Source organism: Equus quagga, chromosome 16, assembly GCF_021613505.1.
Source record: "Equus quagga isolate Etosha38 chromosome 16, UCLA_HA_Equagga_1.0, whole genome shotgun sequence".
NCBI lineage: Eukaryota > Metazoa > Chordata > Mammalia > Perissodactyla > Equidae > Equus > Equus quagga.
The window spans coordinates 65,336,733-65,363,818 of NC_060282.1; the positions used below are offsets into that span (position 1 = coordinate 65,336,733).

Below are 27,086 nucleotides of genomic sequence, written 5' to 3' on the forward strand. Positions count from 1 at the left end.
ACTATATTATTATTTCTATGCATTCAGAAAAGTGCCTGCATCATATGTATACTGCTTAATGAATTATCTCAAAGTCTTTTCATCCCCATGTAACTGCCATCTAGATCAAGAAGTAAATCCAGTAAATTTGAAAGTTCCGTGAATTGTGAAAGCAGACACAGGGGAAAGAACTTAGGAAGGGGTCGTTTACTTAAGGATTTCTCTCTGACCTACAGAGAAATATCTTTTCTTGTTTGGAATATTGCATTTTCTTCTTGCTTAGTCATAAATGGGTTCAAATGATTAATTGTGTGTTTGATGTAGGAATACAGTTAGACAGAATGAACTGAAAATTACAAGTGATCGAGCAATAAATTCAGGATTGTTTTTTGAAGATAAACCAAAGCCTTCAAAACAGTCACTTCAGTCTTACCAAGAAGCTTTGCTGCAGCAGGTATTCATTCATTCCTTTATTCACTCATTTAATGTTGAACATCTTACCTGTTAGAACAGTGGTCCCTCGGAACTTAAGAGTATGGCAGAGGAGAAGAAAAACCCGAGTTATTTATAATTCAATATGATAAGTTTTGAGGTAAACAGACTAGAATGCTGTTGGAAGCAGAGGATAGGGAGAATAGTTGCCTTGGCAGTTGAGGGCTTCATATGGTTGTTGATATTTGAGCTGCATGGTATACAATGAATAGATTTGAAATTCCTGGTGTATTCATGAAATGGAATTGATGTGGGGGAATGGGCTCCAGTGTTAGTTTGTGCTAGATTGTGAAGGAATAGCTAATAAGGGGTTTTCAGTTTCATCCTGTTACAGACAGCCAAAGGAAGGGAATTTTAAGCCAGAGAGTGAAAGAAATAGTTGATGTGAGCAGATGTGGCTTTTAGGAAGATATCTGGTTGTGATGTAGATGGTTGGGAAAGAGATGTGGCAGAAAAACCCTTCAGTAAACTATTGAGGTAGTCCAGCCAGGAGGTGATGAGGCCTTGAACCAGATGGGGAAGATGGGGAGGACTTCCAAGAGACAATCCCTGGAGTTTTATCGATAGAAATTACACATAAGGAATGAGAAGGAACAGAAGGCTTGTGGATGATTCTGAGTGTTGTAATCTAGGAGCATATGATAGGCAAAAAAGGAGGTAGAACTTTGAAGGAGGAAGATAGTGGATTCTGTTGTAGTTTGTAATGTTTGAAAAGAGTTTACTTAAGAGTAACTGTGTCAAATGTATGGATATTTTTGGGGAAATACTCATATCTCTGAGAGGACCCTGGAACTCTGGGTAGGTATATGTCCATATGAGGTACTTTTCTATGAAGTCCACTTGGATTTCTTCTAAAGCTCCTTTTGTTCAGTTTTTACGTGGACAACCTCCTTGGAAAAGGGATTTTTTTTAAGTTATAGAATTATCAACACTATTTTTTGTATGTAACTTTCCAAAATGTAAATACTTGTTCATTGCCTACCCGTATGTCTCTAGACAACAACCCTGCGCTTATACTTGATGATGGTAAGAATGTATTTGTTTGGTACGCTTTCATAAAATTTTACGTATAGTAGTCCACCATTCTCCAAAGAGCTCTGAACCTTTAACTTCTTTGAATTATAGGAGTGCAATTTTCCCAGGGTAGAGTAGGTCTGGTGAAGTGTAGGGTTTAGTCTGTGACTGGCCAGGTCCCATGAAAGGAGAGATGAAAAAGGAGGGTAGGGAGATCTTAGTGGTTCCCATGGAACTGGTGAGGTTAGGGAGAGAATGGCACAGGTAGAAGTTGTGGGTGGGAGGTAGGATTTGATTTAGTCCAAAGTGGCGTCAGTGGCTGGAAAGGACTCTAGTGGCATGATGTGAGGGGAACAGCATCTCTGTATTCCAGCCATCGAAGTGTTTTTAAAATTGGATATTACATATACTTGCAACTTTAAATTTATTGTGAAGCATGCCGAAAAAAAGCCCCTCCAGTTTTTTCTCTAATAAGAAAAATAAAATAAAATCTGATATTAAAACTAGCTTTTTGTATTAGAATACTAGTCAGCACTTATGAATGTTTCTTATGTTGTTAAGATTCGGGAAAGAGAAGAAAGAAGGAAGAAAGAACGTGAAGAAAAAGAAGAATATGAAGCTAAATTAGAAGCTGAAATGAGAAGTTATAACCCCTGGGGGAAAGGTGGAGGTGGTGCTCCTCTCAGAGATGCGAGAGGAAATCTGATAAGTATGTTATTTCCATTGACTTGTTTTTAAAAGAAACTAAATTATTTTTAACTTTTGAAAAGAGTGGGGAGTAGAAAGAAGTGAGAATCATAGACTAAGGCGAGGTCTCTCTTTATGTAGCTTAATCAAAAGAGGTATTTTGATAATAAATGTAATAACAGGTTAGAAAGCCTTTCTTCTTCAGAATACTATTCATTTATTTTTATTGCAAATTTCCCACTCTGGTGATAACAACTCAATCGCAGAGAAAAGCTTATATTAGTTGGCAAATTTTTACCCAAACTAAAATTCTAGTAGTTAGAACTTTGAAAAATTTACTAGTAAAAATAATAAAATCCTTATTACAAGTTTTTTTAAAAAAACTAGTGAGACGTCTTTAAAATAAGTGATCTGGAGTAGTGCCGGGAAGCAATGTTGTGTTTAATTCGTATATGCCATATAGTTGCACAATGCAAGCACTCCTTTGAAAAATAAAGACCCATGTAAGAAATTTTCTGGCAGGTTGCAGAATTATATTGATTTATCTTTCTATTATGTGCTCTCAAAAATGTTTGATAGAAAAATCACACAACAAGCACTTGAAAAGAGACTCTATGTAACTTGTTATATATATTAGGATGACCTCTGATTAGCTTTTAGCTAAGAATGAAAGTAGAGCAAAGATAATGAGTTTTTGAAAATTGTTTAATTAGAAATGAGAAATGAATATTAGAAACCCATGAAAATGGTTAAAATATAGATTTCATGTTGTTCTTCAGGTGATATACATTATTGTAGGGATAGTTGAGTGATGAAATCAGATGATTTTTTGGATATTGAGTTATTAGTTTTGTATCTTTGATTCTTTGGTAAAAATGGCTTTTTAGAAAAGATATATTTGAGGCTCAGTTAAATTAACAAGGTAACTCTTTTCTTACCAAAAGATTTGTTCCTTTCTTATCCTCACCTCATAAATACTTTCCTCACAGTTTTGAAGACTGGAACTCTTGCTCTCTCTATAGACGAGGTGGCTTTAGGTGATACATAGATAAACATTTCTTATTTTAAAAGTTAAATATGGGGACTGACCCCAGGACTGACTGGCTAAGTTCACATGCTCCGCTTTGGCAGCCCAGGGTTCACTAGTTCGGATCCTGAGTGTGGACCTACACACTGCTCATCAAGCCATGCTGCGGTGGCATCCCACGTAGAAGAACTAGAATGACCTACAGCTAGGATATACAACTATGTACTGGGGCTTTGGGGAGAAAAAAGGGAAAAAAAAAAGAGGAAGATTGGCAACAGATGTTAGCTCACGGCCAGTCTTCCTCGTACACACACAAAAAAGTTAAATGTTTCTTTCAATGTATTTTAGAAAAACAACTGGTTTTCCATTCATGGATAGTACTGTAACATTTCCATTTAAAGTAAGGGTATTAGTCCAGACATTTAATGAAAGGTGCTGAAACAGGCAACCTCCAATTCTTAGAGGCTTAAGACAGCGTAAGTTTACTTCTCACTTATGTCACATTCTGATGCTGTTTGGATGGTTCTCCTCCACGAGGTGACTCAGGAATCTGGGTCTCTTCCATTGTGTCACTCCTCCATTTTGAAGTCCTTCACTTCTAGCCGTGCAGACAAGGTCGAGGGGGTGGGAGAACATGTTGAAAATTTTGTTGGGTCCTGGCCTAGACGTGGAGGAATGTCAGTTTTGTCTTTGTTCCATTGTCTAGACCTACTTATAAGTTCTAACCTAACTGCTTAGGGGGCTGGGAAGTTTCGGTTTCTTTATGCCCAGGAAGAGGACTTCAACTTGATAAGCATCTAGCCATTCTTTGGTACAGTGAATATAAATTATGAATTGATAGAAACATATCAGTTACTGCAGAGGAGATGCTTAAATGACTGAAACTTTGGGAAACACTGGAATAGAAGAATTTCCTAGAACTTTCTAGGATTATTTCTAAGAACTTTCCAAGATTATCTCCAGTTCAGACAATACAGTTATGGTGTTCTCTAAGTGTTTAATTGGTGGAAGTGAGTAGGATAAGTGTAGGTTATTGAATTATAAAATATTGTTTAGAATTGAAGGAAACTTTTTTTTCAGATGGTTTCAGAAGTTTTATGTTTATATATTTTAAAGTTTTATTTTTTATTGAGTTCATAATAGTTTACGTCATTGTGACATTTCAGTTGTACATTATTTCTTGACTGTCCCAGTGAAAATCCTGCCATACTTTTTTGTTGAGGTTGACAAACTGATAGCAAAATTTATATGAAGATACAAAGGAAGTCAAGTTGCCAAAACAATCTTGAAAAAGAAGAACAAAGTTGGAATACTCACACTTAATTTCAAAACTTGCTTCAAAGCTGCCGTAATCAAGAGAATGTGAAATGGGCAAAAGGATAGACAACTAGATCAATGGAACAGAATTGAGTGTCCAGAAATAATTTTATGGTCAGTTGATTTTCAACAAAGGTACCAAAGCAATTCAATGTAAAAAATCTTCCAAAATTGATTGTGTGATTGTAGCACAACTCTATGAATATAATAAAAACTACTAAATTGTATATTTTAAGTGGGTAAATTGTGTGGTATGGTAATTAGATCTCAATAAAGTTATTTTATTAGTTCCCCAGTATTCACAGGGGATACGTTCCAGGACCTTCAGTGGCTGCCTGAAACCACAGATAGAACCGAATCCTTTATAAACTATGCTTTTTCCTAACTAACAGGCTAACAGGCAGGCAGCATATACAGCATGGACATGCTGGACAAAGGGATGATTCATGTCCCGGGCAGGACGGAGCAGGATGGTGCAAGATTTCATCACACTACTCAGAATAGTGAGCAGTTTAAAATCTATAGATTGTTTTCATAGGTTTTAATGGAATTTTCCATTTAATATTTTAAGACAGCAGTTGACCGCAGGTAACTGAAACTGCAGAAAGCAAAACCGCGGAAAAGGGGGGACTACTGTGTAGTAAACACAAAAAAGACACAGAAAGAGGAACTGTCAGATTGGAGGAGACTAAAGAGACATGACAGCTAAATGCAACAGGGGGGTCCTGGACTAGAGTCTGGAACGGCATAAGGACATTAGGGGGAAATAAAGTTTACAATTTAATTAATAGTATTGTAGCAATTTTAATTTCTAATTTTGATTACTACGCCAAGAGTATGTAAGATGTTAACATTAAGGGAAATGGGTGAAGGGTACTCTCTATAATATCTTTGCAACTCTTCCGTAAGACTTAAATTATTTCAAAATAAAAAGTTTCTTTTAAAAAACATAATAAGATATCACTACACACTTAATAGAATGGCTAAAATATTAAAGATGAACAATTTCAAGTGCCGATGAGGATTTAGAGTAACTGGAAATCTCATGCTTTGCTAGTGGGAATGCAAAATGGCACAACCTCTTTGGAAAAAGTTCTGGCAGTTTCTTACAGTTAAACATACACTTAGTATACATCCCAGTGATTCCATTCCTGGTATTTACCCAAGAGAAAGGAAAACTTATGTTCACACAAAGACCTGTAAGTGAATGTTTATAACAGCCTTATTCATAATAGCCTTAAACTGTAAACAACCCAAATTTCCATCAACTGGTAAATGGACAAACACTTGTGGGATAAACTATTGACACATGCAACAACATGGATAAATCTCAAAGACATTATACTGAGAGAAAAATGTAAAACACAAAAGGCAATACTATCGTGTCAGAGTGCAGATCAGAGGTTGGCAAGTATACAGGGTTGGAAAATTGGAAATGTTCTGTATCTTGATTGTAGCAGTGGTTATTAGAATCAGTTGTCAAAACACATTGGACAATACACTTAAAAAGGATGAACTTCATTGTATGCAAATTATCTCAATAAACAACATAAATCTAATAGGGCCAATACAATGCATAAATGAAATATAAACACTTAATCTGTCTTTGTTTGCTTCCCATATCCAGCTAGATCCCAGGATTTGGTGGTGATTTCAGGAGCACCTATCTACTTCATGCCTTATCAGTCCTTGGCACTTGGTAATTTTCTTGCAATCAGCTTTTCTTTGTGATTTCACCAATCCCTTCTTTCTTGCATTTTCAGTTTTTCTACCCATTTCTTGCCTTCCACCTCTGAACATACTTAGGTTACTTGTATTCTTAAACACAAACAAACAAAAACTCTGTTCTTGACCTTGCTATACTTCCCTTGTCATATAAAACATATTCAAAAAGTAGTCTGTGCTTGTTGCTGTAAGTTCTTACTACTCTCTTATTGCTTCATAATATGACTTCCAGCTCCTACTACTCTACTGATGCCACATTTTCAAAAATAACTGATGTCCCTATTTTCAATTTAATGGTTTTTATTCAGTACTCATCCTCTTTGAACTAGGTTGACAGTTCCTTCCTCTAAGTCCTGTGCATTCTCTTGGTGTTGCAACATCTCTCAGATGTTGGTTTCTCTTCAGCTGACAGTTATTGGGTGTGTATTATGAGCCAGGTTAAACCCTTCTATGTTTGTGAACATGGTCTTTGTTCTAGAACTGTCTTCTGACATCATGTGTTTCTTGACTTAGATATACTCTTTCCTCCATCCATTCTCTCCTTCCACATCTCCTCCACTGTGGTTCTCTTTAGACCTTCTCTGCAGATGATCTTCAAATCTCTTTATTTTCCCATGATCACTTTTAAAACTCTCCACTTCAGTTCCAACCTGTCTTCTGAATCTCTGTACCTGGTGTTTAGTGGATTATGTATACCTAGCATGCAAAACTAAACTTCACTTTTTAATTCCAGCTCATCTTTGTCTTTTTCTGTAAATGCGTCATAATTCTGATCATTCAAACTAAAAAATACGGAGTCCTTTTGACTCCCCATATCTAGTCAGTTAATAAGCCTAATATATATATTATATAATATTATGTATTATAATATATAATAATTTATTGTAACTATATTATCATATAATATTATACGTAGGTTATAATATAATATAGGTTATAATATAGGCTATATAATATACTATATAGGTTCTGTCTCTTCAGTGTTCCTTGAATTCTCTTCTTTTTCATTCGTACTACCACCATAATTGAAATTTCTTATATCTTGCCTGAGCTGTTGCCATTTCCTCATTACTTAGTCATTCTTCTCCTTTGTTTTTCACATCCAAGCTATGTGTATCAAGAGTATAACCAATTGTATTATTCCATATTCAAAAATCATTGAGGACTCTGGAGTCTCACTGTCTGAATTCCCATTCTTGCTCTGCCAGTTTACTGGCTTTGTGGTCTTTGATCAGATTTAGTCTGATTTTCTTGTCTATAATACTGGGGTGAAAATAGTAGTACCCCATGCAGGTTATTGTCTAGAATATAAAAATGGTGAATATTAAGTTTTAGCTGCCATTCTTGCTAGTACTACTTCCATAATTACTAAAACTGTCTCTACTATCATCTATGGAACAGAATAGAGAGCCGTAAGCTTGTGTTCTAGAGTACTGCAGAATAGGCATCCAATCTGCGTTTTCCTCTCTTAACCTCTCATTGCTCTATTACGTACGTGTGTTTTGTGCTCTAGTCAAGCTGGACTACTTTATTGTTACCAGAACACCGTTCATGTTTTACCCCCTTGGAGCTGTTTCTTACATTGTTTTGTTTCTTTATTATGCTTTCCCACCCATCTTCACTTGTGAAGCTTCTATCCAGTTTCTAAGTCCAACCTGTCCTAAATGTTGTAATAGGATATGAACCTTCCTGATTCTGAACTCTCATTTTCTTTGGTAACATTCACATGTTATTTCTTATGTTCCATCTGGTATTCTAATTGCGATTCATGTTCAAAATACATCCTTGAACATAACAAGCTTCCTGATAAATACTTCTTATATCCAGGTTTAAGTTCCCTTATATTGCTCCCGTACTATCTCAGTTGTTTTGTGGAGAAAAACTACTTTTTATTTTGTTAAAGCTTTTGAGTTCCATAATCATTCAGGTCTGTTTTTAAGTTTGACTGATTGTTTTACCCAGTCCTGCATGCTCAGATTTTTGCCATGTGTATGTAGTATCTATTGCTGTGTAACAAATCACCTATCATGTAGTGTTTTAAAATAACAAACATTTATTATCTTGCAGTTCTGTAGGTCTGTAATTTGTGAGTGGTTTAGCTGGGTGGTTCTGTCTCAGGGTCTCTCACAATGTTAGCCAGGGCTACAGTCATGTGAAGACCTGACTGGGACTGAGAGTCTGTTTCCAAGATGGTGCCCTCCCATGGCTCAGGAAGCTTCACTTCCTTACCATGTGGGCCTCTCCATAGGGCTCCTTTAGTGTCCTTATCATTTGGTAGCAGGCTTTCTTCAGAGTGAGTAATCAAATACATTAAGCAAGGTGGAAACCATAATGTCTTTTATGAAGTAGCTTCGGAAGTCATATACCATCATTTTGCAACATCCTGTTCGTAAGAAGTGCGTTACTAACTCTGGCCCACACTCAAGGGGAGGGGAACTGAGCTCCATCTTTGAAGGGAGGATTGTCAAAGAATTTGTGGATATATTTTAAAACTCCATATGATTATATTTTTCTGTTAGAAGTGCTAATGATATTGGGTAAATTTCACTATAACTTGTTTTGAATTGTTGCTGTGTTTGTTTTATGTTAAAGAGATTCCAAGTTCTTAAGTAACAGCTATGAATGTGGTTTTTATTGATTGTCGAAGAGCTATATATTCTTAAGTTCTCTACTGATTTTGAGTTTATTTTATAAGGTTTTTAGTCTTATAAATTTTGATAATTTTGTTTCTGTTTTCAGGGCACCAAGATACCATTGAATTATTCCAGCTCTGTCCTATTGTTTTTCTCTCCGATTTCCTACTTTAAGAAAATGTGTTAAGCATGCTAATTATAGAAATGTGTTTATTGAAATAAATGGCTTATTTTTCCCTCTCAGCTGATTTGAATATGATGCACAGACAAAATGTAGATGCCTACCATAACCCAGATGCAAGAACATATGAAGATAAAAGGGCTGTTGTATCTCTAGACCAAAATTTAGCCACTTCAAATGCTGAGAACCTAGAAGACTCTGCAAATAAAAACTCAGGTTTTTAATCACCTTTTTTTTTTTTTTTCCAACATTTCTAAAGTCATTCAATAATATTTCTCTTCTGTTCTCTGACAACGTTCTTACTGTGATTTTGAGAATTTGGTTACCCTGAGTCAGGAAGCATAACATATTATTCATGCCACTTTCAGTACCTTTTCTTCTTAGGTATTTTGAAAAAAGTGAATAGGGAAATATAGTTTGCTTCTTAATGGTATGTATTTTTTCTTAGCTTTGTAACTTGCTTATGTATACTTTAGCTGCTGCTAACATTTTTGTTTTGCTGGTGGGAGGACATTTCTTAAAATCAAGTAGTCTTTTTACACATACACACTTTGCTCCTTACACCCATAACTGTTTGCATTAGTGAAAATGTTATCAGATGTGGTTATGATAAATTGTACAACAAAATTCATCTTTTGCTTATTTGTAATCATTTGCCATCTCTTATAAAATCATAATGTACAAAGAAATGAAGTAGTTAAAAATTTAATTTGAGGGGTTGGTCTGGTGGCATAGTGATTAAGATTGCATGCTCTGCTTTAGCAGCTTGGGGTTTATAGGTTTGGACCCTGGGTGCAGACCTACACACCACTCATCAAGCCATGCTATGGCAGTGTCCCACATACAAAATAAAGGGCGATTGGCACAGATGTTAGCTCAGGGACAATCTTCCTCAAGCAAAGAGAAGATGATTGGCAACAGTTGTTAGCTCAGTGCCAATCTTCCTCACCAAAAAACAAAACAAAACAAAACAAAACAAAACCTAATTTGATATCTGGTCACATCCCTCTTTCTTAAGTAAATGTATTTGATTTGCTATTAAACAGCATCCTTTAATTAAAGGCTCTATAAATTCAAAGTTATTTAATATCTTTCTTTATGGCTTGCTAGGAAAAGTTGTCATCATCTTTCGTTATCAAGTATACATGGAAATATGTTGTATATTTAAAAATCAAAAGAAGGTTAAAAAATACACCACCTTGCACTATTTTTCTTTTTGTTGTTCTTGTTGTGTTTTTGTTTTGAGGAAGATTAGCGCTGAGCTAACATCTGGTGCCAATCCTCCTCTTTTTGCTGAGGAAGACTGGCCCTGAGCTAACATCTGTGTCTGTCTTCCTCCATTTTATATGTGGGATGCCTGCTACAGCATGGCTTGCCAAGCAGTACGTAGGTCTGCACCCAGGATCCGAACTGGCAAACATGGGCCGCCAAAGCAGAACATGTAAACTTAACAGCTGCATCAGAGGGCTGGCCCCCACCTTCCACTATTTTTAATGCCTATAGAAGTAACCATTTATTTACTATAAATTCTGCTTTTGCACTTTCACAAAAGTTTTGATTTTAGACTAGAAAAGAACTTTATATTAGGAAGTCCTGAAATATTCTGGTCTGATCGTATAGTCTTTAAAAAATTTTTTTTATTTTTAACCTGTATGACTTATTGGCCAGACAGGCAGTTTAAATGGGGAGCTGTAATTAGAATCACTAGCCTCACATCTTTCAAGCCTTTGATGGTAGCACTAGTTTCTGCAGCCTTTTGAACACTTCAGGAGATGGATTGTTTGTTGTTTCCATGGGCATCCTGTACCACTGTTTGATCTCTGATTACAAGAAAATGCTTTCTTAATTTGATCCACAAGAGATTTTACTCAGTGGATCTGGTTTTGATTTTTGGAGCACTAAAATTAGAACTTTTAATTTTGATGAAATTATTAATTTAGCTCTCACTCTGAGTCTGTAATAATTCAATGTGCAGCAGGAGCATCAAAACAGCTTTTCATATTATTGAAGAGCATTTTGGCCTCTTTCTGATGATCATTATTTTTCTCTTCATTTGCTGCTGCTTCTAGTAGTCTGTATTGAGATCTTAATGCTACAGACCCCTTCTCTATGCTTTTCTTCTACATCCAGTATTGTTTGTAGTTCTGTCTCAGCCTAGAACTTTATCTTATTAATAACACTTTCAGGCATGTAGCTCTGCTTACCAAGTAAAAACACTGGAAAAATTAAATTTCCATAACCCCTTCCCAAAAAAGAGCATAAACTTAATGACTGATGTTTAATTTTGTTGTTTAAGTGTTGATTTGGCTGTCTGCTTATCTGTTCATGTAAGCATTAATAAATTTAAATACAAAGGCAAAATAGATCTAAATGGCAGCTAAATTGCAAAGCTGTCAGCTTACACAAACTACATGAATGAGACAAATAAAATACTTTAGATTGATAGTATGAAGAATGAGCCAGTAACTAAAAAATAGTATAAAAATTTATGTCAGGCTTAAATTCCAATATCGTTTTTTTTTTTCCTGCATTCAAAGAGACTTCTGGGGTATAATTATTTTTCAAGTTGCTTTTGTGAAATAATTTTCTTTCCTTTCCCAGAATGTATAATACTATTTTATAGGTATTATATAACATTTTTATTGTTCATGTTTATATCCCATTAATTCAATAGACTTTTTAAGTAAAAATTATTGCAGTGATTAAAAGAGTCATTCTAATTTTTTAAAAATGTTTTTAGAGCTGACTTTCTAATCTCTTATTTAAACCATGGATGGATGTGAAGACTTTTGGAGTTACTGATTTTTTAAAACAATTCTAGAAATTTTTTGATATATGTATACATAATACATTTTAATGTGTAGTTAGTGTTCTTAAAAAAGTATATTTACATAGATAAGAGCTTAAACATGTACTTATTTTTCTCTCCATGAATTTTGCTTTAAAGCCTTTGCTGCAATGAGAGTTGTTTAGGCTGTTAGCGTCAGTGTTTCCCTGGTGTCTTTCAGGTGTAGATACATAATGATGTTTCAACTATTAGTTTTATTTCAGTTTCATCATTTTTCTTTCTCTCATTACTTTTCATTTGGTCTTGAGTCTAATCTTAGCCTTCGTCTTCTGATTTTTACTTCTGGACTTCTGAATTTAGCACATTTTTTCAAAATATGAATTTATTAGCAAAGTCTTCATTCTTTAACCTGTGCATTGGCTAATGGTATGTTTTTTCAAAATTTCCCTTTCAAGGTCATATGCAAACGCAGAGCTCTCCTTTTGCTCGGGGAAATATATTTGGTGAGCCTCCAACTGAACTTCAGATTAGACAGCAAGAATTATACAAGAATTTTCTTCGTTTTCAGGTGAATTGCTTATTTGATCATAGTTTCAAAGTTTCGTAAGAATTTTAATAAACTGAACTTGCAAATATTTTATCCATAGGATAAGTAAATTCTAAAATTCCATGCAGTTATCTAAAATATCTAATTTATATCAGATATAAATAGTACTAAAATTATATTATTTCACTTATATCTGAAAAAGGAATAAGGAGACATATTAGCTATACCGGTCAACTTAATAATTTCTAAACTTTACTAAATCATTAATTATTAAAGAATGCTGAAATTTCTAAAACTGAAAGACAATAAAATATTCACCAATAGGCATAGAATGAATCTTTCTAGATGCTTATGTGTTAGTTGAAAATCAACATTTTTTTCCTCACATGATTTGATATTTTTGACTAAGTAGTTTAGATTGTAAATAAATAAAAACTAGTTGTAATCACACTTTGCAATTATTTCCCAATTTATGTATGTAAGCAGATAGCATTTAAAATAGCAGAAATGCCCAAAAGAAGACAGTGTTTCTTAATTGAAAATTTTAGGGACTTATTTTTACTTGCAAGAAGGTATGAATGTTGAAGGGTATAAATGTTGAAGTCATAGGATACTATTAAAAAAAATTAAGTGTTAGTCTAACTTTTTAGTAGTTTTTGCAAAGTAATAACTGGGTTTAATTCTTTAGATTGAGGAAAAAAAACAAAGAGAGGAAGCAGAGCGAGAGAAACTGAGAATTGCAGAGGAAAAAGAAGAAAAACGGCTTGCAGAACAGAGGGCACGAATTCAGCAAGAGTATGAAGAGGAACAGGAAAAGAAAAGAGAGAAAGAGGAGGAGGTACATTTCTTTCCTACTCTTTCTGCTTGGTCTGAAAGTGAAATCTTTATTTTGACTTGAAAAGATATTTATTATTTACAAAGGAGAACAGCCTTGGACCACATTTAGAAAATATCAGGTCAATATTCATTCATTGGCTACTAATTAATTAATTAATTTTTATTTTTTTATGAGGAAGATTGGCCCTGAGCTAACATACGTTGCCAGTCTTTCTCTTTTTGCTTGAGGAAGATTGTCGCTGAGCTAACATCTGTAGCAATCTTCCTTTATCTTATGTGGGATGCTGCCACAGCGTGGCTTGACAAGTGGTGCTAGCTAAGTCCATGCCCAGGATCCAAGCCTGCAAATCCTAGGCTGCTGAAGCAGAGCACACAAACTTAACCGCTACACCACCGGGCTGGCCCCTGGATATTGTTTTGTTGAAGTGGAAGACTAAGTTAAGAAAGAGAGAAATGATGACTTTTTTAAGCCAAAAAATAGTTTAGGCTGATTAAAGATCTTATGAAAAATACTTAATATTTTATTGTTAAGCAGACAACATCTTTATGTTAAAGAACACAATATCACCTATATCTTCAATTGTATTGCTTTATTTCACACAAATAAGGCAGCAGGTTTTTGAGTGGATTATAGAATGTATATATGGAGTGTATATTTTTCTCTGTATTCTAAAGCAAAGGCTAAAAAATGAAGAGCTTATTCGGTTAGCTGAAGAAAGACGAAAAGAAGCAGAAAGAAAGAAGAAAGAAGAAGAAGAAAAACACAACCTACAACTTCAACACTACTATGAAAGAGAAAATGTAATCGGGGAAGAAACAAAGGTAAGTTTCAGACAAAAATGTCAATTAAAGCCTACTTTCAGTATAAGAGTTATGGAGTTACTAGCAAAAGAGAAAAAGCGAAGGAGGTGCCTGTGTTCATCCCTTCCATCTTACTGCTTTGTCTGAGTGCAGTGCACTGAACTTCCTTACTGTGCTTTGTTGCTGTTTGCCCCAGTGAATGTGCTGGCTTTACTTACCTTAGCCATTCTTATTCTCCTTCCCATGGCCTGTGGGTCAGCACCCTATGAACTGTTCATGACAAGAGTAAGTACAGAAGTTGAGAGTAAGTGTTTGGGAACTTTTGTAGCAGTTTGTGTGTTGAATCTACTAATAAAAAAGTTGGGCTTGAAATGTATACTGTCTTTTTAAAAATTTTCACTTATCTAGTAATTCATTCTTACTCTGTTTTATACATTTGTCCACGATGGATTGGAAATTAAAAAAGAAACTGATGGGGGCCGGCCCGGTGGCGCAGCGGTTAAGTTCGCACGTTCCGCTTCTCGGCGGCCCGGGGTTCGCTGGTTCGGATCCCGGGTGCGGACATGGCACTGCTTGGCAGCCATGCTGTGGTAGGCGTCCCACGTATAAACTAGAGGAAGATGGGCACGGATGTTAGCTCAGAGCCAGGCTTCCTCAGCAAAAAGAGGAGGACTGGCAGTAGTTAGCTGAGGGCTAATCTTCCTCAAAAACAAAAACAAAAAAAAAAAAGAAACTGATGGCTCACCACAGACTAGTTTGAAGTCCGTGTTTCTGAGATAAGGGGTTGATGTTCACAGTTAGGTGCATGAATTGAAGTTATTAGAGGTTTTCTCTCTAGAAAGCCACTTGGCCCTTATGAGGATACACTTCACACCCTTGCTTATATGTCAAAGCTACATTTAAAATTTTTTATGCATAAGTATCACTGGGGACTTGTTTCAAATACATGTTCCTGGATCTCATCTACAAAATGTCTGCTTTACTAAGGCAGTCCAGGAATCTGCATTTTACAGGTATCCTTGGGTTCGGATGCAGTTGGCCTGTGGCTTACATCTTGAAAAACCCTGTATGTCTTATATGTTTAGCCCAATTTAATTTAAGAAAATTATTTTCAGAAATTTAGATTTATACAGGTATTATTTCTCCTAAGCAGGATTCCTCTGGTGTGTTTATGATATGGTTTGGTTCAGTATATAACCTACTCTCGATTAACATGAGCCATATCTGATTGGTTCAAATACACTATTTGGTTTCTCATCCCAAGGTTTTATAGTGATAGAATTGATAAGTGTTCACAATTAGAATTTGCTGAAATATTGTTTAAAAGGGAATTTATAAGTAAGATCTATATGTTTGTTTGTTTTGTTTATTTTCAACGTTCTGGGAATATTAGGCAATAGTCTTCATTCTTAGGATATAAAATTGGGTATATATTTGTTTAGCCTTTTAAAATATTCAAATGTCGTATCATTCATATTTTTAATTAATGAAGTTTATTTTTTAGGACAAGTTTATTTTTTAGGATTACAGCAAAATTGAACAGAAAACACAGAGTATTTTATTGTAAAATCAGTTATTTAAGAATGAAAGATGGTTAGTTTCCCACAGTTGTGTTTATACTAATTTCTTATAATGTTTAATAAAAAATGCTATTTCTTAGGAAAATATAATTTTATGACTGTTATAGTTTAATTGTGAAGTACCATAAAGGTTTAAACCAGCTTTGTTCCATTTAATGCATTTTCCCCACAGTTCTGAAATTAGCCTTGCTAGCTGTTTGTTTTTCATTTATGTATGCCTGATAAATATTTTTGTCTACTCTTCTAGTTTTTACTTTTGTGTCACTATTTTTTATTTTTTAAAAAAGTTAGCTTGTATATTTATTTAGTTCGTTGAACTTTGGTTTTTTTATCTTAATCTGAGAATTATAATCTTTTAAATGGGGATCTCTAAATCCGTTTGTTTATCATAATGAACATATTTGATCATATTAATTGAATTTCTGACATTTTTGGTTTTGCTTCCTTGATAGTTACTTGTTTTCTTATTATGGGACTATGCTTTTTTTTTGCTTCATCATCTGCAGTCCTTTAGAAGGTTTATATTGTCTTTATAATTCTGCTTGTGGTCACCTAGAGGTTTTTTTAAAAAAGCTTTCTCTTTTATGTATCTAATTTTGTCAAAGTCACTTGTGAAAGTAATATTTGATTCTCTACTCTGTAAAAAGAACAATTTAACATCCACACGTATACTCTGGGGTTTTTTTACCCAGATAATTATCATTGCCTTTTGTTGGGAGTTTTTATGGTTTTAGCATTTAGATTTTAATGTGAACTTGGGAACTATTAGTTTTATTACACTATAAACTGAAACCTGTTTTATTTTCTTATGGAGACAGAGAACCCTATTGTGACCTGAAAAATTCCCTCATCCATGATGCTCTTTGTGACAAGGGATCTAGATGTTAGAGGTTGATTTACATTGTTTTCCAGAAAAGAGTTTGTGCTTGTTTTCTGTATTGTCCTATTTCTTTTGTTATTAAGATGATTTTTTACTTTGGCTATATATTTTTATTTTTGTTGCTTTCCTAATATTTGCTGTGCTATTGCTTTACCTAAGTTTGTTGAAATTTTTTGTCCTAATCTGAGAGTTATGTTCTTTAATAGGGATATCTAAATCTATACATGTTTATCATAACTGATACATTTGATCTTATATAATTGAATTTCTGATTCTTTTTTGGTAAAAAAGTGTTTTATTAAATAAAAGCCCTAGTATTCTGAACTTCTTAGATGGTCTTGTTAACTATTGGGGTGTGTGGGTGTGTGTATACGTACATATGTTGGGGATGTGTGTGTGTGTGTATGTGTGTGTAGATATATATATATATTTTTTTTTTTTCTCCCCCCTAGCGCTTGAGACATCCTTCTCCTGTAGTTCCTGCTCTTCAGAACAAAATTGCAAGCAAACTCCAAAGACCTCCTTCAGTTGACAGCATTATAAGTTCCTTTATTCAAGTATATACTTGCTCTTTTGATTTGTTAATCTTAGCTAAGTTATTGGATTGGGGGGATTGAATGAGATTTTCTTTCATCATATTTAGTTAGGTTACGTTTTTTCAGATCTGAAATATAGATAATGTCTACAGTAATTTGCTGCTTCAGTTGTAACTGATAGTACTTGATGCCCTAAAGTTTAAATTCTTTTGACAAGTCATAATTTAGCAAATGATTCTTGTCTAGGCCCCTCAAGAAGGCCTTTTCTTTGATAATATATCTTCTGGCTAGCTATAGTTGTGCTAATGAAGTCCCTTATACCTTAGACTGAGCTGCAATCAAAAGAGAGCCGGGAAAATGTTCCAGAAGGGTTGATCCTTGAGTTGACTCTTGAAGAATGAGTAGGAATTTGCCATAAAGACAAGGAGGGTGAGGGACTTTCAGCGTGTGCAAAATCATTGAGGGAAGTGTAAGCTGCATGGCACACATGGCAAAAACATATGGTTTGGTCTGGCCTGACCAAGGTGGCAGAGGAGATGGAGATCAGAACATATACAGAATGTTGTACAGAGTGCTAGGGGTTCTGACTTTATTTCGTAGGCTAGTGAAATAACAGGCTAATTACAAGAATAGACAAAGAAATATGTTAGAATATCTTCCTGAATCCCACCCTCTGAGTTTCTGATTTGGTAAGTCTGTGTAGTTAATGTATGGGAATTCATTGTAATATTTTACTTGGGAGAATGACATGGCCATATTTGTCTTGCATAAGGTTCTCTCGGGCAGTGGTGTGGAGATAGATTTTAGAGGCCTTGCAAGACTGTAAACATGAAGACAAGTTTTATGCTTTTGCAGAAATCTAGGTGTGAGACTTTGAGGACCTAAGCAAAGGCAGTGACATTAAGAACTGAGAAATGCTTCAAGATACATTTAAGAGACACAAATAGTGGTGTTTACTCACTCTGTGTGTGGTGGGTAGGAGTCAGTGACAACTTTCAAATTTCTGGTGAGGGTTATATAGAGTAGGCAGTTGAAAATAAAGGTTGTGCTAAGGAAGGAGCTTTGGACTGAATTTGTAGTTTTAGAAGCCATTAAAATTGTTGCTTGTCAAATGAATACGATTGTCTAGGATGACTTCGGGGGAAGTAAAGATGGCTCAGGATGGAACATTAGAGAATTACCAACATTTAAGAAGCAGAGAGGAAATAGGGAAAGTGACAGAGAGTGGCAATGATATCAGTTGCTACTGTCCAAGTGAAACAAGGACTTATGATGCTCATTGAATGTGTCACTTGGGGATCACTTGGTGACTTTGGTGAGAGCAGTATTAGTGGAGTGATGAGGTGTAGAAGCAAAGGCATTACCTGAGTGGTGAGGAGTGAATGGGAATAAGGAGGTTGGCACCATACTGCATTTGCCATTCTTTATAGAAGCATGACTATAAGGGGAAGGAGAGAATGGACAATAGATAAATGATTATGGGTGAGGTAACAATTTTTTTAAAGAAGGGAGAGATTTTTAAGCATAGGCTGAGAGGAAGGTGTTTGGGGAGAAGAAGAGGGTGGAGAAAAGATAATTGATGGAAGAGGTGGGAGTCAAGGTGAAAGAATTATTTTTGGATGGGGCAAGGACTCTCCCATTGTGATGGGAAGGGTAAGTTTATAGGTAGGATAGGGGAATTTAGTTTCTTTTACATATAGTGACTTCAAAAAATTACTCTTTCAAGCTTCTGAGTAGGGAAGACATACTGAGCGTATCTTTGTCATGAATGTTAAACAGGAAAGTTCCATGTCCAGGGCACAGTCTCCTCCGGTACCTGCCAGGAAAAATCAGCTCCGTGCAGAAGGTAGAGTTAACTATTAAACCTACAATCTAGCATGTTTCTTTTTTTAACTTTTTGTTTTGAAATATAGACTCACAGTCTGTTGCAAAATAGTACAGAGAGGTCCTGCCATACCCTCCCCCAGCTTCCCTCAGTGGTACCATCTTACAAAGTACAGTATCACACCAGGAAATTGACATTGGTCTGCTCACAGTTGTAATGTGCACTAATTTATGTGTGTTTGTGTGTAGTTCTGTGCATTTTTATCGTGTATAATTTGTTTCACTACCACACAATCGAGATACAGAACTGTTCCATCTCCACAAAAGAACCCCCTTGTACTGCCACTTTACAGTTGTACTCTCCTGACTCTGAAAATATTCCTGAACTTTTGAAGTTCCTGTTTTATCAGAAATGTGTTTATGGGTCTTAATGATATTCATAAATATGATCTATATATGTAAAACATTAAAAATAAGTTTCATAAAAATTTCTGAGCATTTTAGCTTTATAATAAATCAGATTATGTTTAATATTTAATCTTTTGTTCTTATACCTGTCTCATTTTTTACTTATCAATGATAATTTGCAGAGGAGAAAAAAAATGTAATTATGGAATTATCAGAAATGAGAAAACAGCTTCGTAGTGAAGAGCGGCGTCTACAAGGGCGATTGCTACACATGGACATTGATGATGAAATTCATATAAGGCAAGTTTCGAATTGCATTTTTTGTCTGTTCTTGAATTTTTTGTGTTCAGGATAAAGAATCATATGTCAATCAGAATTTATCCAGTAATTCTGTAGTTTTGGAACAGGATTAATTAATCTTTATTGTAAAGTCACCTTTGTTAGAATGAATAGTTTGTGCACTTGAAAAAGTTTTTAAGAGATTGTTGGTGGAATTGTGATGACTGAGATAACCTTTTCTCCCCCAAAGAAATCTAGCTAAATAAATTATATTTGGGTGGAGGGACTTGTTGCAACTAATCCAAAATAGTATATGAATTTTTGAGTCTATTTGTGTTTGTAGCATGTGGTAGGTTTTCTTTTTCCTTCTTTTTTTCTTTTATGGCAAAACAACTCTTAACTGAAGCTTTTTTGATTCACATTCTTCAATTTTATGTGGATAAAGTTACCTTCATAAAACATTTGTCCACAATTTTAGAATTTATTCACTATGAAAATGAGCTATTTAATGAATATTTAACTTAATATAAAATTGAGCATTTTAATTGTCCTTCTGTATTGGCAATAATATATTTATAACAATGGTGATGATGGTTGTGGTAGTAACAGAAGGTTGGGAGTGGGGAGGAAGAAAGAAGAAGTAGCACTTTCTCTTCTTTTCTGAAGAAGATTGGCCCTGAGCTAACATCTGTTACTAATCTTCCTCTTTTTTTTTCTTTTTTTCTCCCCAAAGCCCCAGTACATAGCTGTATATCTTAGTTGTAAGTCATTTTAGTTCTTCTACGTGGGATGCCACCACAGCATGGCTTGATGAGTGTTGTGTATGTCTGCACCCAGGATCCGAATTAGCGAAGCCTGGGCCGTCAAAGTGGAGCATGTGAACTTAACCACTCGGCCATGGGGCCAGCCCCCTAGAAGTAGCACTTTCTTGAAGGAGAACCAAAAATACTGTCCCTAACCATGAAATGTTTAATAGGATTAGACTTAGAGGAAAAGTCAGTTTTGGAAGCAGGCCATTCTTATAGCTGTGTCTTTAGGATGGATTGTTTGTCTCACTACAGAAATCAGTGAATGACAAATAATTGACTAATACTGGATCTTATGTACACAAGGCAGGGGGATGCAGAAGTTGCTTCTCAAGCTAATCTAAGTGATGAGGAAGCATAAGATAGGACAGAGGTAGTTTAAACAAGACTAGAAGAAGACACAGACTAGACAGTTATAAAAATAATCTCTTTACTTTCCCTTTCTTCTAGAAAATCAGGTGTAGAAATTTAGTTCCTGAGGGGAAAATAATATAGGAATGGAAAATTTCAGAAAATTATTTGGAATAATCACAGACAATTACATTTTAAAGCCAACTTTTACGTTTTCCTCCAACATATATTGTTTTCTGAAATACTATTTTCCAGCAAAATAACTTACAGATTACCAAACATTTCTGATCATTTTTGCCAAAAGGACTCTTAAATTTTATAAAGCAATGTTCTTCAAACTACAGATTGCAGTCTTTTAGTAGGTTGTAAAATCAATGTAGTAGCAACTACCACACTTTCTTTAAAGAAGGTGCTTATTTTTTAAAAGAATAAATTGTCTATTTTGACATAATTTTAGATTATAGAAAAGTTGCAAACATAGTACAGAGAGTTTCTGTATACTCCTCACCCAGTGTTCCCTAGTGTTAACATCTTACATTACCAGAGTACATTTGTCACAGCTAAGAAGCTGACATTGGAATGTCACTACTAACTAAATTCTAGACTTTTTAAATTTCTCTAGTTTTTCCACTATGTCCTCTCCATTCCAGGATCCAATCAGTACTGAGTACCACATTGTACTGAGTTGTCAGGTCTCCTAGGCATCTCTGGTCCAGGACAGTTTCTCAGTCTTTCCTGTTTTTCATGACTGTGACAGTCTAGAGGAGTATTGGCCTGGTATCCTGTAGTATGTCCCCCAGTGGGGGTTTGTCTGATGTTTTCTCACGATGAGACGGGTTAAGAGTTTTTGGAAAGACGAGCACTTGGTGCCCTTCTCATCACTTCATGTCGGAGTACGTGACATCCACAAGACATCCCTGGGGATGGGAACCTTCATCATTTGGTTAAAGTGGTATTTGCCAAGTTTCTCCACTGCAAAATTACTATTCTTTGGACACAAATCACTAAGTTTAGCACACTTGCAAGACTGCAGAAGAGGTAGGATTAAGCTCTATTTCCTGAAGAGGATGTGTTCTACATATATTACTTAGAATTCTTCAGTAAGAAAGGTTTGTCCTTTCTCTTCCCTTTATTTATTTATTCAGTCTTTTTTTGTCTGTTGTCTCATGTATATTTATTTTGTACTTTGGGTTATAATCCAGTAGTACATTATTTATGTTGTTTTTCAAATTGTTGCAGCTTTGGCCAGTGAGAGCTCTTTCAGATTGGCTCCTGTATCTCCAAAGAGATACATGTCCCCAGCCTTTTGTTTTTTGAGCACTTCCTTACTTTCTGATGCTACAAGATGTTCCAGGATCATCTTGTATTTCCCCTGCCCTACCCCTAGAATCAGCCATTTCTCCAAGGCACTCTGATTCCTCTAGGAAAATGGTATTTAGAAACCAAGCTCTGGATGCTGGATATGCTTGTTGCTAGTGGGTGTCATTGCTTCTAGGTCCTCAATGGACCGATGATATATGTATGTATACTAAGTCATAAACATATCTTTAATTGTCCCTATGTCCATCAATTTGTATGTATATTAAATTCAAACTGAAGTCACTGACTCTAATCCAGTATGTGGTAGAATTTTAATGCAGTATGTTAACTTGCCTAATTATGCTTTAATTAGATTTTTGTTGGCATTCTCCAAGCATGTTCTGGCTAAGTAAACATGGTGGGGAAATTTCAAGATATAGACAGGCTATATAATGAAATGTTAACCCAAGGTGGTAATTTTCAATGAATAATTCTTCTTTAGTAGGTCACCTTTTTCTAAGTAATTGAGAGGTCAGTATAGTTTTTCTTTATTTACTTTTAGAATGTTATAAATGCCTTAACTATTGCAGCTTTCCATATTGCAAATGAGCATGTTTGTTTCAATGTAATAGATTATTGACATTTTCTTTATTTTCATTCATAAATTGAAGACTGTGCTTCTCTTTTGGCAAACCAGAATGATTTAAGAAAGAGAAACTAGGCACCTTTTGTTTTCTCATTTGCAAATCATAAATAATTTCTACCCCATGAGATTCTACTGAAGAATAAATAAATGTGTGTACTTGAAAGTACCTTATAAATTCTATGTGCTGCCTGAAGTTAGATATATATATTAGAATTACCATTATGTAGCAAAATTTGGTAAATGATTTACCTTGGTAATTTTAATATGTGTTATGATCAGAAACATCTCAGGGTTGGTTCTTTGTTCCACTTTTACAATAGTTTCACAAAAAGAATCTTCACATTATTGATCTCCTACTGTGTGCTAGGCACAAAACAAACACGAGCCAGCTCACATGCAAAGAAGATCTAACAACCTAATTCCTAACTCAGCAGCCTCTTTAACTGTTAGTGTTCATGGAAACTGGACAGGATTCCAATTTAATGGCCTTCTAGAGGCCTTTTTAGTATTTGTTGTGCATGTTAATGAATCTCCGTTGCAGTTCCTGTCACCCTAGGCGGTTCCCTCTTAGGGGGGTCTGTATCAGACCTTGACAAGGCGGTTTTGTGGCCCTGGTGAGTCCTGCCCCTGAAAGGAAACTCCTTGAGAGCTGGGGCACTGCTTGTTGGAATCCCAGCTATTTCTGTCTAAGTGCTTAGGGAAGATTTAGTGAATAAAGAAACGAAGGCAGGAGTCTCACCAACTCTCTTACATCTATACCTTAGAGCTGCATTTTCAAAAATAGAGGGGACCTTGCTAGTGCTGTGGGAATCAGCAGGAGATATTTGGTTTTATTTTGTTTTCAGGGCTCGAGATACCATCCCCTGTTCCACTCCTCTCTTATCATCACTGCTCGAAAGCCCTAGCAGAAAATCCCCTTACTAAACTACCTGCCTGTTATGTTAACTTTCTAGGTACCGCAGGACTAGAGTGTTAATTGACTAATTAGGTGTCAAGTTCCCTGAAAGCCTGTTGTAAAATCAGTGTTGGGGACTGTGGATAAGACCCGTTTTATTGGGCAGCATATTAATACTGTCTTTCTCTGTATAATTTCTATGTTAGGCTGAGGGGAAGGTAACATTTATCAAGTACCTAATACATGTCAACTACTGTACTGGGTACTTTACAATGTATAACTTCATGTAATTCTCATGCTCATAAGACTAAAAGGGATGGATATTATCTGCATCTCATAGATGATGAAATCAAAGTCAAACCGCTAGTAAATAGCAGAGCTGCTCTTTGAATCTTGGTTTCTCTGACCTCAAAGACTGTGATCTTTCTACTACATGAACATCTTAAGGGGAAGCTTAAACCGTTCTACTCTTCTAATAAGATACTTTACATCTGAGCATTTTGAAAGATAACAAACATTGACCTTAGTAATACGTATTTTTTAAATATTTGGGGATTGAAATAACAGCTATTAGAATAAATTTTTGTGATGTGTTGAAAGATGCTAAGTTTCTTTTACAGGGAGTTAAATAGGAACTCAGATTCTCTTCCCATAAAACATATTTATCATAATTTGTCATTTATCTGTAGGAAAAGAGAAAGGAATCCTATGGATATATTTGACATGGCTAGACATCGGTTGCAAGCTCCAGTCAGAAGGCAGTCACCTAAGGGCTTAGACCCTACTGCTTTTCAGAATATTCATGACTTTAATGAGCTGAAAGATAGAGGTAAGTAGAATGCTGCTGTTTGAAAGATATAGCAAGAGTATTCTACCCATAATCAAGTATGTTTTAAAGACGTTTGTATCCTTTTTCTAAAGTTTCATCCATGATATTTATTTTAAGTGATGACAGAAGAAACTTCTTTATATTCTAGTTGTTCAATTTACCAATCTGGCAGATGACACTTTAGCTTGGCTGTTTTCTTTTGGAGAGCATATAGCTGTTAAAGCCTCGGGAGGGGTTAGATCACATAAAATAGTGTGAAGAGAGGCACTTGGCATTTTGTGGAGGATGGACAGAGTACGATGCATGAAGGAGAGACTGAGAAGGAAAAGCCAGAGTGATTGGAGGAAAAGCAGGAGAATGCAGTATCCTGAGAAATGGGAAGAGAGTGTATCAAGGAGAAGGGATTGTGTCAGAAAAATATTGGAGAGTGTCAGTTGGATGAGAGGTCACTGGTGACCTCAACTGGCTCTTTTTTGGTGAAATTATGGAATCAGAAGCCAGTTAACTTTGGAATGAGGATTGGATAGAAGGCAAAGTGTTGGAGGCTATAAGTATAAGACCACCTATGGAAGAAGCTTGGATGGGAAGGGGACGAGAGAAGGATCCAGAGCTGGAGGAACTTGTTAGGATGCTAATGTGAAGAACTATTACAGGGGGAAGAGGCTTAGGATATAGGAGAGGGAGGAAATGATTACTGAAGAGAGCAGGGTTCCTGAGTAGACAGAAGGAAATACAGGATTTTGCAAGGAAGAGAGTAGAGAAGATTTGACGTAGCCACTTAGGAGGAGGAGAGAAAGCTTATTAGGGAAATAGGATTGCCACGGTACACAGAGGGCTGCGAGACCGAAAACGTGTAGAGGAACCAAAATGTGTGTTATATGGTATTTTTCTTTACAGAGCAGTGGAGGAAGCGAATATGTGTGGTCATATGACCTATAGCAGATAAACCAGAATTTAAACTTTTCCTCTTTTTCTTATTTTTAAAAATAATATCTGTTATAGAAAGTTTTGAAAATACAGAAAGATGGGGAAAAAAATCACTGTACTCAAACCACCTAAATATAAACACCATTAATATTTTGTATGTTTTCTGGTCTTCCTTCTGAGCCTACTTGAAAAAAATTCAAAGAAAAACAAGATATAATTATGTTATTTAATTTTCTCTTGTTTTCATTTAGCTTTACAAGTGTCATCAATTACATATATTATAGTTTTTTTTAATGCTATCATTTATTGATTACTTAGTATATGACAAGCATTGTATTAAGCCAGTGGATCTGAGAGTTTGATGGGGACCTCTCAGGGGACCTGTGATTTCAAAACTGTTTTTATTATAAACTAAGACATTATTTGTCTTTTTCATTTTTATTCTCTCATGTGTGTACAGATTTTCCAGCGGTTACATGGCATGTGATGACCTCATTGTTCTGAAGTTAATAGAATGCTCATGTTTTAAAAATTTCTTAGTTTTAATTGCTAATATGTTGTGTGTGTGCATGTGTGTGTGAGAGAGAGAGACAGAGAGATACACATAAATAAAAGCTCTTTGGGGTCCTCAATTTTTAAGAGTGTAAAGAGGTCTTGAGACCTAAAATCGAGCCATTGGTTTCCCTTTATTACCATCTCTAGTCCTCATTCATCATATGACTTAGTTGTTGATATCTTTGGTTTTTATAGAGAGGAAATTGAGTCTGGAAGTGGTCCAGTCCAAGTTCACGTATCCGGGGTCTCTTCTGTTAACTTTCCTATTAATCATTTTCTAATTCTTAGATATTCGACATGCTTCCCATTTTTCACTATTATATTATTTTAATAATTTCTGATCATAAAACTTTTTATATACTTAGGATCATTTCTTTAAATTATACCCCATCAGTGTAATTAGTAGATGAAAGGGAATAATATTTTCAAGGTTTTTTAAATGTATGAACTATATTTTTATTCTCGAGATTTAAAAATTAGGGTTTAACATTTTTATTCTGATAACTGATATTCTTGAACTCGCAGCATAGTGGATTCTTACTTAGACTGTCATTTCCTCCAGTAATGACATTCCTCCTAAAGTTCCAGCCAGCCTGCATTTATCTTGCTTTTCGTATGATATTTGCAAGGGTTAAAATATTAATTGGCCAGTAACATTATGTTTTCATTTTTCCAGTGTATTTTAGGGAGTGGCTGTGATTACACTGTCTCATGGCTGTCTGAGTTAGAGCCATGTCACTGCCACTGGGATATACCTGTACTTGGTTGCCCTGCCGCATTCTCAGGGGGGCATTTTGGGGGTGTGGGGAGGTAGGGATGGAGAAGCCGTCAATAAGCTGCTGCTTGTCCTGGGAACTTCCTTATAATGTTGGGAAATTTGTGAAAAGGCGTTATTTAAAGAATATTAAGTTCATGTTCTTTAGTTTTATGATGATTTTAATGTCCTTTGACTTTGGTGATGTCCCATTATTTATAGTGTTCCTTGATTTTGACATTAGGTTACTCATATGATACTTCTAGTGAAGTTTTATAAAATCTCATTTGAAAACAAGATTTAACTTAGTTATATAACTTATTTTTTGCAACAGATTCAGAAACACGACTTGATCTGAAATTTATGTACCCAGACCCTCCAAGAGATCGTCACACCTTAGAGATTCAGCAGCAAGCCCTGCTGAGAGAGCAGCAGAAGAGACTGAATAGAATAAAAATGCAGGAAGATGCTGAAGGTAAGAAATAATCA

At 35.4% G+C, this 27,086-nt stretch overlaps 1 protein-coding gene across 7 annotated transcripts in view; it reads left to right on the top strand.

Moving 5' to 3' along the window:
* CSPP1 (centrosome and spindle pole associated protein 1) overlaps positions 1-27,086 on the top strand; it is a 152,126-nt gene that overhangs the window by 107,724 nt on the left and 17,316 nt on the right. For all 7 annotated transcript variants that reach the window (XR_006885590.1, XM_046642064.1, XM_046642067.1 and 4 more), the window contains 11 exons: positions 304-433; positions 2,047-2,194; positions 9,119-9,271; positions 12,299-12,411; positions 13,079-13,228; positions 13,903-14,049; positions 16,941-17,045; positions 18,804-18,870; positions 19,439-19,556; positions 24,222-24,361; positions 26,932-27,072. Coding sequence is in view for 6 of the 7 variants with exons in the window: in XM_046642064.1 (XP_046498020.1) it covers positions 304-433; positions 2,047-2,194; positions 9,119-9,271; positions 12,299-12,411; positions 13,079-13,228; positions 13,903-14,049; positions 16,941-17,045; positions 18,804-18,870; positions 19,439-19,556; positions 24,222-24,361; positions 26,932-27,072 (1,412 nt within the window). In the remaining variant the exon portion in view is untranslated. The remainder of the gene's footprint in view (positions 1-303; positions 434-2,046; positions 2,195-9,118; positions 9,272-12,298; positions 12,412-13,078; positions 13,229-13,902; positions 14,050-16,940; positions 17,046-18,803; positions 18,871-19,438; positions 19,557-24,221; positions 24,362-26,931; positions 27,073-27,086) is intronic.